Source organism: Anabas testudineus, chromosome 21 (genome assembly GCF_900324465.2).
Source record: "Anabas testudineus chromosome 21, fAnaTes1.2, whole genome shotgun sequence".
NCBI classification, from domain to species: Eukaryota; Metazoa; Chordata; class Actinopteri; order Anabantiformes; family Anabantidae; genus Anabas; species Anabas testudineus.
In genome coordinates, this window is record NC_046629.1 from 6562278 (window position 1) to 6576606 (window position 14329).

Consider the following 14329-nt stretch of genomic DNA (forward strand, 5'->3'; position numbering starts at 1 on the left):
TCCCAGCTGTGGATAAGGTGGTGGCTCTTCCAACTTGAGAGGAAAAAATACAAAGAGAATGAATTTCATTACTGCCTCAAACTTCACCATCAACCAAATAATGTATTTCTCTGTTCTCTAATTAAAAAACAGAATTGTATTAGTGTTTTTTTCTCTGTATAACTCTAACATCCCTCTGGATGCAGTGGTGTCTGTGTGCTTGTGTGTGTACATGTGTTTGCAACAAATCTATTCCAGCATCATGAATAAACTCCACGCTTGGTGTGGAGGTTTGTTTAATATTGCATGAGCAGCGAGCAAAGTGGCAAACACTTTATTTTGTGGATTTAAAATGACTTTCATATACACATATACAATGCTTGTCTCACACAACATGTTACATTGGATGAGCAGTGTGTGTGTGTGTGTGTGTGTGTGTGTGTGTGTGTGTGTGTGTGTGTGTGTGTGTGTGTATTTTTGCACAGATGCATGGACCAAACTTTGCAAATTGCCAATGTCAAAACAGTTCAGGAATTCCTTTCTTCAATATAGAGTGCAGTGCAGATGCAGGATATAAATCAAGTTTGATATGCCTTGTGGAAAAAAAAAGTGCTTCTCTCTCAACTGAGTCACTGCAGTGTGTGATCATGCACACTGTGTTGAGGCTTACCAGAGAAACAGAAACTGAAAGGACTTTGTCTGACCCTACAAAGTGATGAGTACGAGAGAAAATCAAATGTCCGTCCTGCGCTCTGCATCATCCCTGCTCCGCATTCAGAACAAGTGTGCATGAGAGGGCATGGTCACTGTGTGTGGAACGGGAGGGGTCAGAAACGACTTAAATATTGCTGATTCAGACCGAGTGTGGTGGAGAAGAGCTCAGAGTCGAGACAACAAACAAACATCAAGCTGCTCTAACTGTAATAGAAATCGATGCACGCTGAAAAGGAAAAAGCCTGGTGAGATCCCTCTGCTTGACAGCAAATGTTAGGGTGTTGTAAGGTCATATTCGCTGGGTTTACTGCAGCAGAAAGCTGAGCCTTTGGCTACTTGCTAAGTTGCCAGTCAGGAGAGATGTCAAAATCTGAACTAATAACTTCCTAGTGCACCAGCTGCAGGCTAAATACAAACATTCAGAGATCAACCATAGTCATTTACAGCCATACAGTATATGCTAGAGCAACATTCTGTGTTCAATATTTTGCTGTGCTTTCTTCCAACAACCCTGGCAGAGAGGACCTTTTGTTTTGGTCCGGGACATAATCAGGCTCACTGTGGGAAACACAGTGTTCAGTTGAATGTTTTGCTGCTGTAAGGAGCTGCACACAAACAACCCCCACTGAGTGCTGTACAGAGGACGGTGAGAATGGCCACGCTGAGAGGTGGACAGAAATGCAAGCTGATGGTAGTGGTTGGGAGACCATTAATCTCACTCTGACAACAGGGCCATTAAGAAACTGCATTGAAGCAGAAAGGTTGGGCATCTGTGTGCGTGTGTGTGTGTGTGTGTGAGAGGCATGAGGTCTGACTGTGTGCAAAAACTGTCGTTGTGTCATGGTGTGAAATGTGCATTTGATATGTGTAAAATATGTACGTGTTTGTGTGTGAACAGAAAAGACATGATGCAGCTTGTTTGAGCTAAGAGCCCTTGTTTTGAGTGTGTGGGCTGCTGTCCGCAGGGTAAGTCAAGTGCAGGACAAACATGAAACAATGACACAGGGACAGAGGAGACCGTTTCCTCTTATTATGAAACACGAGCATTGTGGGAACTAGATAAACAGACCAATTAATGACACTGAAATGATCACTGCAACTTAGCTGTATAATATGTGGTGTCTGCTAATGCTTCAGTAAATGATGTAAGAATATAAAAACTCACTGCTGTACTAGGGCTGGATGGATTTTTTTGGGAATCCTCATATCTCTGTTTTATTTGATGTCAACTAAGTTTAACTACAGGAGAATTACTGCAAAACAGTTAAATCCAACCTGAAAAATCACTAATTAAAGCCGCATGTGCCCTTTTGTATTTTTGGTTGTAACTTGACTGATGTGATGGTGGGTGTCCATTTATACAGCATGTAAATAAATAAACAAACTAATAAATAATAACTGTTCAAGCAAGCTGATGAATCAGCGACAGGAGCTAAAATGAACTATTTCAGACAGAGGGTGAGAAGTGAGAAGAGGTACTGAGCCCTAAATAAGGACAATAAGCAGATTTTGCCTATTGCAGTAGAGCTCCAAATAAAAACCTTCAACCCAAAATCTGCATAACATGGCCTATCGTTTGGTGTATATGACAGTATTAATAACACAACTACTCGTACAAACATTAATTAAAAAGTACTGGTGCATTTCTTCAAGGGGAACTAGTCAATGTTCAGCCTATCACAAAACCTAGAGGCAGTGGGCAACACCCAACTCCAAAGCTGCCTGATTTAAGAATAAGTGCAGCTTGTTATGTACTTTGTACGTCATGACCAAAGGTTAGTCAAAGCTGCATGAAGCATCTGATTCTATCCTAGTCTTAGGTGATTCCTAAAAGATGCTGATAAATGCAATGATGCCTCTAAGCTTTTCTTATCCAACAGATCATATTTATACACATTTGATGTGATTACATTTAATACTACCTATAAACTCAAATACAACAAATAAATATTTACTAACACACCTTTAGGCAATAAGGACATAGTGAATGTAGCAGCTCATAGTGCAGTGTGTGAGTATTAAGGATGTTTTTTAATCACTTCAACAGCTGGAGAGTGTGTTTACCCTCTGGGGGGAGTGCAGTGCTTCCAGCAACCTGGAGGTATGAAAACTCTGCAGCTAAGAATGTGATGGCATCTCGAAAACAATGAATCACAATTATTATGAAAGCTGGGGGAATGAGTCCTATTTTTATTTATTTATTCATTTATTTTTAAAGTGTGGAGACTGAGACCAGCACAGAGAGAAATAGAGCAGTCAAGAAGGTAGAGAGAGGAAGGTAGTCACAAGTGGAAACAAAGCCAATAGAAAAGAAAACAAATAAACAAAGGTCCAGAAATAGTTTACAATATGATCCATCGTGTGTAGAGTAGTCTTTCGTAGGGTGTTGAATCTATTTGTACTTCTATAGCTATGGATCTGTCGCATTTATCAACATGCAAAATCTCCTTTGGACAACTTCCTCACACGCAGGACGGTTGGACCAAAGTAAAGCAATCTGGAGCTTTAAAAAAAAAAAAATTAAAGAAATCTAACCCACTGACAAAATGTGGCATATTCACAAAGTTCTGTGCAACTGCAACAGCATGGTGCGTGAATGAAAATGACAAGCAGGCTTATGTAAACCATATGGCAACAATGAAGTATTCTGATGTGATGTGAGCTCGCGTTTGAGAAAACAAAAAGTTACTGCAGCCAGTTTGTCTTCGAGTTTGTTTTTCATCTTTCTTCGGTTACTTGCTCCAACTGACTGTTAACGCTGAGCTAAAACGGTGATGCTCTTTGTGCAACTAAATAACAGTTCTACCCGAGAGAATCAGCAACAGATTGTTTTACGCAGCAGGAAGGAATGTGAAGCTCCTCTGACACACCGCTGAACATATTTTACAGCTGAAAGTATGTTTCTTTGCTAATAACAGAGGGTAAAAGGGGGTTATTAAAGGACAAGGCTGGCAATATTATGTATAATTTATATTATTTATATGAAAGGAACTAAACCAGCAACAGCAATTTTATCCATTTATCTACAACACAATATTTTTTATTTTCAGTAATAAAGCTTATTAATCATGTTCTTGCAAACCCTCTATTCTTAAGGAATAGATGCTTCCTGCTCTGAGAGCAGGAAGCATCTCAGAGATAATTAAAGCAAACAGGATGCACTGACCACAGTTTGTGTCGCAAAAGGGTCTGAACGCATATATACATTCATTATGGTATTAAAAAAACATAAGGTCAGCTGTTGAGAAAGAAAAACATTGGCTGTTTTTTTAAAATGAGAACATTTGTTTATTTAATCAGTTTTTTAAAACTGGTAATTGTGGTTTTGCCTAAACCTTAGGTACTTGATTATATAATCATATAAAGCACAAATAGCCAATGATGGAAATAATCCCTAGTTACAGCCCTGCGCTTTTTTAATTAGCTTTTCTTACTCACATGGGGCGTAGAACATGACCAGAGCAGCGGGGTGTTCCTTCAGGAAGCTGTCAAAGGATTCATCTGTCAGGTGGAAGACGGCGGAGTCCGTCTCCGACCACAGCACCTCAGGTGTCTTTGGCTGGGGAGGCTGAGGGCTAAACAGGGGGGGGAGAAAGCAAGGGCAGGAAAGGTAAGGCTCATTTAAAAAGCAGACACATTCCAGCTGTAGTGTAATCTGTGTGGAGCAAAAATCAGACCCAGCTGTAATCCACACTCCACCCAATATGTCACTCTCACACTGACAGACACACATCACACGCACAAACACACACACACACACACACACATCTGGACTGAAGCCGCCACGCCTTCATGATGGAGCACTGTTCTGCGATGCCAAGAGCGAGTGGACACAGATATAAACAAGTGCACACTCCCTGCGTACGTGCACATGGGTCACTAAAAAAGACACACATCCAGTTCCCTTCTGCAAGCTTTTATCGTCATCACATAGTCACGGCTGAGACAATTGTGCAACTGGTAGGCTAAAAAATGCTTCAACTCCTCCAGACACTAACCTTTTATCCAGAATGTCATCTGTCTAATATACATCTCTGTGATGCATAGAACGCTCAGGAGTTTATCAGGGACTGATGCTACACCAGGCTTTATCAGATGACATCTTTGATTGCTCTTGTGCAATGTGAGGTGCAGTTCTCTTCTGTCCTGTTTCTACACACACCATACCACTTGGGCTGTACCCCATTATTTGAGACAGGCTGCTGCAGAGACATATGATCTGCAGAGATAATGACTTTTACCTCCACTTTTCTGTCCACATAAACCCTTAAAGCTACAGTAAGTAAGCTAAGATCACTATTAAGTCAAAATCGAGACTTGTTATAATGTGAAATTTAGAAAAACAAAAGACCTCACTCTTCAATAGCATAGTTTGAGGGTTAATGTCAGATTCTGACCTCTATTATTCTGTTGGCAAAAAGAATGATTTATTTGAGTAAAAAGGTGGAATGAAACTGCATGGGGAATTAAAAAACTGGAGACTGCTGAGTCTTAACATAACTGAAACTTCATCAAAATTTGGGAGGAGAATTTGTGTGATAAACAAGGGAGAGGAGATAAAAAAATATGAAGCAGTGTCCTACAAAAAGAGCACAATGGACACAATGTCTTAAAATATGAACACAGCAAATCAGACTAAAACCTTTCAACACAGTTTAGTTCAAAAACCCTTATCAGCTTTTCCCCATCTGCAGCCAAACCTGCATATGTGCTGAGGCTCGCAGAAGGTCAGTCTTCCACCTTACATGATAGTGAACAATACATTTTGTGCTCTGAGGTCAGTGCATTTGTGTAAAATTGTATTTTAGCATTTTTGACAGAAACAGATAAAACAGAAATGTATGACCATTTCAAGTCAACACTGAAATACGAGATGTAATCTATTCAGGATTATCACTCATTCACATGGCAACTATTCTGCCAACATGACTGCTCGATTGCCAGCCTGGCAAACACTTCTGAATTATACTGCTGGGCCCTGAATAAGCAGAGTAGTAATGCTTGGACTGGGGAGGGAGTTGTTATGTCAGTGCGTTAAAGCGGCTGTAGCTGGAATACATCCTCTGCCTATCTCACTCTGTTTCCTGTGACAGCTGTGAAAGCCCTGCTCCGTCCCTCAGGCTGCAGCCCAGTGGACAGCTGTGGTTTTCTGGCCAGGACCTAAACAACACTGCAAAACGGAAGTGAAGAAGAAAGGGAAGCGAAACGAGCAGAGGCGTGAGATCGGGAATTATGAGCAGAGATTGTGAGCCAAAACGAGACGAAGACCCGAGCAGGTGTAGAGTAATGACGAGTGAGTCAAGTTGATGAGAGGCAAGAAAAGTTACAATGAAGGTCAAATGAAAAATAAGTGATTCCAGACATTTAAGGTAAGAGGCAGAAGCAGGCAGAAAGCAGAATGAATTGAAACTTGAGTTCAGAACATGACAACGATTAGGACCATACTCACTTTTTCATCCAGTCTGCGATATCCTTGGCTGTGGCGCCATAGTTTTCATAGTGATGAAGGAACTTCCCCTTCCTAAAGACAACAGAGCATAAGAAAACATGAACTCTAAACCATCTGTTAGCAACAGACACAGTTTTGGCTCAGTATGTTGAAAGTGTTTTAAAAACACTACCATATGATACTTTATTTAACTGAGGTCCTTAGATTACACAACTGAAAAGCTTCCTTTGAGGTATCACATGGTAGTGCATCACAAAAAATGTACTGCTTTGTAAAAAAAATAGACTCAAATAGTTCAAATGGTATATTTTAGATTAATGACATGCAAAGTGAAATATTGCAAACCTGTTTTACACATATTTAAATCTTAGATTATTTCCTAAGAATGTGTTTTCAATACAGAAATGTCCAACTTGCATAACCAAATATGTTCATTATAAAGCACTCAATACTTTTTGGTTTGGTGTTTCCAATTCACAAAGGATAATTTCTTCAGAGCATTAGCCATTTAACAAAACTTCTTCAATAGAAATGTGTTTACTGTCATCCTAACAAAATGATCAGAACACATAAAACATAAAGTGTAGTTAAAAAGAGGTGAAGTCTGATTTCAGATGAGAAGAGACAATGAAAATCGCAGTAATCCAGGTTATATGTGATTAATGTAAAGACAGGGTTTTTAACAAAATATAACCCAAAATAAAACCCTGAGTCAAACAAAACAGCCCAAAGCCAAAAGGAAATGTTCTATGAGAGCTGACAAATGGTCTGATGGTAAGTTCAACAATGACTGATACTTCTTCCTCTGTCTTGTATTTTTCACATCTAGCTTAAGATTGCATATAAGAAATGACAGTAGCCTGTTGTAATGCATTTGAAATGAGCCAGAAGCATATCCTCTGCTCTGCAGTCTGAAAAGATTCAAAACTTAAGCTGATTTTCTTCATAGGAATGAGTTTATCTACTCTATTCACTGTGACTAAATGAAGGCACCGAAGTGGATGTGGTGGCTCAGCCCAAGGGATCAGTGTCACAAGTAACTGGCTCTAGGTAGTGTGATTCTGCAAACACAGAGGGTGGTGATGACCGCAGATACAGCTCCCAAGATACGTAGCGGACACTATTAAAGGTGATACACAATTACACACACACACACACACACACACACACACACTGGATTTGGAGCTTAGAACTTGCATTTTAAGTAAACCGACTTCCGACCCGTCGCTGCTTGGAATTCAATCAGTGAGATTTATGACCAAGTCTACAATCGCTTGCTTTATCTCTGCTGCTGTAAAGTACACTGAAACCTTGTAAAATCAACTTGAGGAAATGTGTGATAAATGTCATTTGCTTTACTGTCTGGTGTGTTTTTCTGTGTTTAAAAGACACCACAAGGACAAAGAAGCTGAAACTGTTTCAGTTACTGTTTTTTAATTGATAGAAAGTTGCTGCTGTATTGAGTAGTTGTAGCTTTCTTAATATGCAGGACTAAAAGGGTAAAAGACCTTGGACACTTGGTCTTACCAGGTGCAGCGGCGAGATAACTCCAGCTGTGTTGATGCCGATTTACCCTGTAGTGATTAGTTGCTGTTTATCAGTGAGAGGCTCATTACTGAAGCCAATGGGCTTGAATGGTCGTTAGCCAGTCCTGCGCTGACACTAATGCGCTCCCAGCTAACAGACTGGCTCTGGCTCGGCTACACATGAGTGCGTGGGCATGTGTGTGTGTTCCCACATTCACACAATACACACAAAAATCAAGTGCACACCTACAGGAAGAGCGCGCACACACCGACTAACCACAGAGGCACTTAATCAGTCCTCGTCTAATTAAAAGGCCAGACTGAAATGAGAGAGTATTTAATGTGGAAATGCAGATGATAAAACTGGTGCAGGAAGAATAAGGAGCAGACAAGAGAGTGGGAGCTACAGAGCGCCAGCAGGCAGTTAACACCACTGTAAATATGAGGATGGTGCAGGGATGCTCTGGCTGGGGGGTCTGCATTAACAAACACCATCAGTCACACTCTCAGTCCTTAATGAGAATGTGGCTAAAAGCTTGAGTCTGTGTATATATACTGTACATATTTAATGCTGACTGAACAGGAACATAAAATGATCAGCTTACCAGCAGCATACATCTCTCCCCAATACTAAAACATACTACATCAATGTCACATGTGACGTTAAGGTGTTCTTGAAGGAACACCATTAAAAGCCTTGATGTAGTCTGACATGCTAATAATTAAGAACGCTGACTCATTTTGACTCAGCACAGCTTTGCTTTGTTGTTGCATTGTTAGCTATTGACGCAACTGCCAACAGAATCTCAGGCATTGTTTGGCGTTTTTGTTTAAAAAAAAAAAAAAATAGTTCAGAGGATAATTCTCTTATCTGTCAACTAATATTTCCAGCTGTACTTCATGCAGCACAACCTTAGTAGTACCAGTGTGTCCTCCGTGCTCCTCTGACGATAGCATGAGCTGCACCCAACACTCCTGTGAGTTTACTTTATTTCAAAAGGAATACCAGAGGATTATAAGGCTTTTCAGAAACTTTCGCCTTTACACAGGATAGAAGCAAGTTCTAGACCTGGAGGATCACGTCTGCAAGGTGCAAGTCTGCCAGCATCACGTCTGTTGGCGTTTAAGAGGCCCGGACTGCGCTTTCTGTTTGAAGTGTCCCTACTAAGATGTTCTGAGCTTTGGAAATGAGGACTGAGCCTAAAGTGAGACAGATGAGAGGACTCGACTCACTCAAAGTAGCAGAAGGTCGGGTAGCCTTTGACGTTGTATTCCTGCTTGAGGCTGTCAAACTCAGCTGGGTGCACATTCATCCCCGCCAGCACCTTAACAAAACAAAAGGGAAATATAGGCATGGGTTGTCAGGGAGGTGAAGTAAAGTGAAGCGAGAGAGACGAGACAGAGAAATTACATTAAACATCACCAAAGACTCCTAAATAAAAAAGATTGATTACTGCGAGTATGAAAAAAGACCAACACAGATACAATGAATATTGATAAGAGGGATGTGATCAAAAACTCAATATTGTCACCAACTCTTTATTGACATTTTATTTAAATAACACAGAACATGACAGATTTGCCTCAACCACATGGAAAAAGACAAAAACACCTAATTTTAGACGTGTTTCACATAACACTTATTCAAGCACCATCTTTCACTGGGTGTAGCATACCTGTTAGCATTAAAAAGGCAATTAGTATAGTAAATGCATTTGTCTAAAGGCAAACTAGCAGCTGTGGGGAACTGTTCTGCTCATTTCACACTAAAATAACATAAGAGGATCGAGGAAGAGAGATTCTGCTAATTGTAAGGCAAAAAACATTAAGATTGTCGTAAGGGTGGTGTCAGAGGAACAGCTCTGTGGATACCTACATACAACCACTGTATCAGCCATCATTTTAGAAAGATGAATGCTAAGCTAATTATAATCATATAACATGAACTAGAATGTATGTCTAAACATTAGCATGTTAACTTGCATGCCAACAACAAGATGTTTATCACATATGCTTTAACATTTCCAATTCTAATGTGTACGGCTAAAGTAAACATACTAATATTATTATGTTCGGTATGCAATATTTTGGATGTTAGTTTTATGACAAATTAATGCAGAAAACCACATAATTTCAAATGGTTCACATACCTTTTGTTGCCACTGGATGTATATTTACGTATTACAATGCAAAATGCACGTTTGCTGCAACATGAAGACTTGATGTCAAGTCTACTATTTTCAAAACAACACAACAGGAAGCCCTTTGTCTTGGTTATCTACCAGGAAGAGGAAGTGAAGAGAGGGACTCCTATAGGTTCCATGGTTGTGCCAAATTTGTAATAATCCCATCAAGGAGATCCTGATCCTCACCTTTCAACCTTTCTGTGTCTGTGATGTGACCAAACGTCTGTGTCAACATCTCACACACACACACACACACACACACACACACACACAAACTTGTGCATGCATCTTAAGTTGAGAGGCTGACATCGAGAAGGCTCCATAATCAAGCAAACATGCAATTAGTTATATTTTCTTCAGATTCATGTGAGGCAAACACGACACACTACTCTACTTCACTGTCTCCTTGGGCGGCTGACTCAAGGCGAAGTGTTTATGAACGTAAAGAATTTGTTTCCCTTGCTGATCTAATAAGCCTTTAAGGCCTTTGTGTGTATGTGCATCTCTCCAATGCTGACAAAAAACATTTCAACAACTATTTTCCCCCAGCGAGGGAAAGGAGAAGTTGGGAAGTATACACAAAAACTGGGCAAACTATACCGACATAAAATCTATATAGAGGGTGTAAACTTCAGCCATAAGGACATTAGCCCTCAATTCTGGCTGCAGGTGCCAGGTTAAAAAACATTTAATACAGTCATTACTTATACACCTGTATAATACTTGTATAAAGCACTAAACTCATTAAAAAACAAACTGCTAGGCGAGATTGGTAGGTGTTTGAATGAACTATTGTAATTGCTCTGGTGTCTCGATATAAACAAAAACCAGATAAAGTATAAATCAAGCACCGCAGAGGGAGGATCCAGCCTTCAAAATAGTCTTTAAAGGCCCTCTGGGTTATTATCCTCCTGAATCAAACCCCGTGCTGCGAAGGTTGCTGAGGTTTCTATTTGAATGAAAAGTTTTGGAGGAAATACAACCATTTAGGCTGATCCACACATTGACTGCTGACACATTTGATCTAATCTGCAAAGATCAGACAAGGACTGCTGCAAATCAGAGATGGTTAATGCACTGAGACAGCTGACCAAGTGTGCAGGGGGAAGATTCAGTAGACTTACATATTTTCCCTTTGTCTCTGTGGCTGCTTGCTGAAAGATTGGCTGCATTCTCTTACATACACCGCACCCTGCAACCAAAATACAAAACACAGCAGAGGATATTACAGAGAATTCAATGGGAAACACTGCTATGACAGCATCGATACAACTGTCAAAAGCTTTCCCATCATCTGCTAGGAGAATTGTTTTTTTTTGTTGAGAGCAGCTTGCAGTGCGCTTTCGGCTGTGAAATATATGATATAGTGAAAAGCACTGACTATAATAACTGAACACTTTACTTTTGAGCAACAACAGGAGACAAGACACTCAATCTATGCCAACTAAACATGACTGTTGTGCAGCTGGTCTCAAAACAATTGAGGTGATCAGTCATCCAATCAACAGAATTTCTCAACACATTTTATTAACCCATTAACTTTTTTTTTTTTAATTAGATGCTGAGAAAATGTCAAACATTTTTCTATTCCAAAGCTTTTTTTTTAGTTTTTCACTGGAAGTCCATGTTTGCACTGTGGGTCAAGCAATACAAGCAATTTGAAGATGTCAGTGTGAGCTCTGCAGACAGGTGACTAGGTACACAGGCAATTTTACAAACAATTATTCAGAATAAATAATGGAGATATTTATCAGTAATGCAAACACTGCACAGTATATTCATGTATACAAAGATGTGTATGAAAAACCCACTGCTAGGTTGATTAGGATTATGACAGTATTGCCAAACCGAGCAGATCTAGTCCACAACTGTATACGCCATGTTCAAGTGGGACATCTTTTATTCTAAGTTCATTTCATACGTTCTGGACATTAATAGCTGCTGTCACTTTCTGGTAGTACACCATCTTCTGATCAGAATGTATTCAGTCTAGCTAAAAGAACACTGCTCGTCTCTGTCACTGTGACTGTGACTGAATGAACACTATAATAATGAAAGGACTTACAGGGAGCATAGAACATCATGAGGATCGGCCTCTCCTCTTTCTTTAGCAGTTTTCTGAAGTCCTTAAAAGAAAGAGACAGAGAGGGAGGGAGAGAAAGAGATGATTAGCCTTTATTATTTAAATATTTACAGTATAAACAATGGCTACGGAAAATATTCAGAGCAATTTTCACTGTGTTTTTTCTCCATTTTCCCTATAATACTTACAGTAGAGGCGTCTGAGCATAAGTAAAAAGGTTATCGAGTGTGATGGCACAACAACTCTCTGGGTCAAACTCCAAACTCTGTGTCTGGTGAACATCTAGTACTGCTCATCACCTGGCTAATGGCATTCCTCCTACAGCATGCTGCAGGGCAGTCTCTCCGTTTAGCATAGCGAACTTAAAAATAACTAAGCACACCATGATCTTTGCTTTTTCAGCAGTTTGGTAGACTGTGTAAATTACACAGTCATCACATCAGTAACGATGGAAAAAAAAACAACTTTCTTCTTTGGACAGCAGGAAGATCAGTTCATACTAGTTTCTCTTTCTCATCATCACCTTCATGAGCTCAGCTACTCCCTAAAAACCTGTATTCAGCATAATCTTTTGTTGAAATATTCAACAAGGCTGCAGGCATGAGAGAACGGGCAGGCAAAAAGTGACAGGACTGATGTCCATTAAATTAAAGAGCTTTCAGAATGCAGCATACATCTATTAATGTCCTAGGATGTTAGGCTATGTGTTAGGGATTTTAAATCAGGTTCCCTTTGACCTGTCTGGAAATATTTTGTCAGGTGTAAAGACAGGATTGTATTAGTAGACTTGATGATCTACACTGACTAAATCTGTGATGATTGAGCTGATTTGTAGAGTTTGAAGAGGACATTAACATTAACTTCCTCCTTACCGTCCTGTCGTGTCCCAGTAATTTTAAGTCAACACTAATGTTCTGGATGTCTGCAATTAACAATGCAGCAGCTCCTTCTTTATAGTTTATCCTGAGAACAAAAAGTTCTTTAGGTCACTACTTACTTTTTCTGTTTCTAGGTGAACGACATCTTTTGCCTCGGGGTTCTCCTCCCACAGTGGGGGTCCTGACGGGTCTTTCAAAAATGCTACCATGGACTAAAAAGAGAGAAAACAGAAAAAGCCATGATGAAACTTTATCAAAGACAACACTTAGCTCATGCAACAAACTGTCGCTGGCACAAAATTGTGCTTCAAACTGTGGAGCGAGTAGTGTTGATTTACGTGAGCACTGCGGATTCCCTCCTAAATTTAGTTCAGGCAATGCTGTAGGCTGTGCCAGATGGAGGCTCATATAGACCAACATGTTTGTGCATCCAAGATGTGTCAAAGTTATTTCAGTACCTTTAAGTGTCTGGTAATGGGTTTGGTAAAGCTTCCTGTAAATATAATGAACCATATGTTTGCAGTGGGAACAGCAGGAAATATTTCACTCAGCAGCACTATAACAATGACAGTGGGGACACGGGTAGAATATTAAATGATAATGATGTTATTATCAAGATTAGTTACTTTGTTATGGTTTAAACGGAGACTTTTTGTGTTATAGTGTTTCGCTGGCCCATCCATCTGTCAGTGAAAGAGATATGGTAAAGATATATCAAAACAGAATAATAAAATAAAGGCAGGTGAAGAGAACAGAGCATCGGCTCAAGTATATAAGTGAATCACAATTAAAGATGAACTGTTTATCATTTTATATATAAATCACAATTAGTTCTATAAGAAAGACCATAATTTGACATTGTAATTTACATAAAACAAGTCTTTATGTTGTGAACCTTGATTTCTCTGGTTGTATTCATTTAAATGTAGACTAATTACATCTGTTATTATAAAATGTCTTTTTTTTCCCTGTATATTTGCCAGAATATTAAATAATAACAAAAATGTTATAGCTGAGAAAAAAGCAACAAGTACTTTCTAAATCACAATTATTATAATTACTTTTCTATTTAATTATTCTAATTTCTATTACCAAAATGAGAAATGCATTTTAAAGGTTTGTGTTGTGGGACAGCAGAAATTACCTGTGAAAACAACACTGACCACATTTTAAATTGACATAAACTAATCATATTTTAAGTTCATATTGCAAATATCTTGGAAGTTATTTATGAAGTTACTTATAAAGTTCAGTATTCACTTTCTTTTAGAAAATATCTGACGGCTGCTCTGTGCTAAATGCTTCTAAATCCGTGTTGTTGACTCTTTGGTGCTGAACAGTGTCCTGATGTGCTGGAGAACTCCCCAAAGCAATGAGATTTAAAAAGAGTAAAGTTGAGAATTGGACATCTAAACAATGAACTGAAACTTGGTATAAAGCTCTGTGAAGCTGAAGGGAGCTGCAGATTTAACTGATAATTCTGTAGGTTCATCACTACAAGCAACACATTTTAC

The 14329-nt window shown here is 39.3% G+C and overlaps 1 protein-coding gene across 1 annotated transcript in view; it reads right to left on the bottom strand.

Annotated features, from left to right (window-relative positions):
• The window catches only part of pdia5 (protein disulfide isomerase family A, member 5), a 44697-nt gene that overhangs the window by 14606 nt on the left and 15762 nt on the right, over nucleotides 1–14329 (bottom strand). Inside the window, exons 6-11 of the mRNA XM_026375956.1 lie at nucleotides 12935–13027; nucleotides 11920–11980; nucleotides 10979–11046; nucleotides 8902–8993; nucleotides 6143–6214; nucleotides 4132–4268 (exon numbers count right to left, since the gene is read on the bottom strand). Of these exons, the coding sequence (XP_026231741.1) occupies nucleotides 4132–4268; nucleotides 6143–6214; nucleotides 8902–8993; nucleotides 10979–11046; nucleotides 11920–11980; nucleotides 12935–13027 (523 nt within the window). The remainder of the gene's footprint in view (nucleotides 1–4131; nucleotides 4269–6142; nucleotides 6215–8901; nucleotides 8994–10978; nucleotides 11047–11919; nucleotides 11981–12934; nucleotides 13028–14329) is intronic.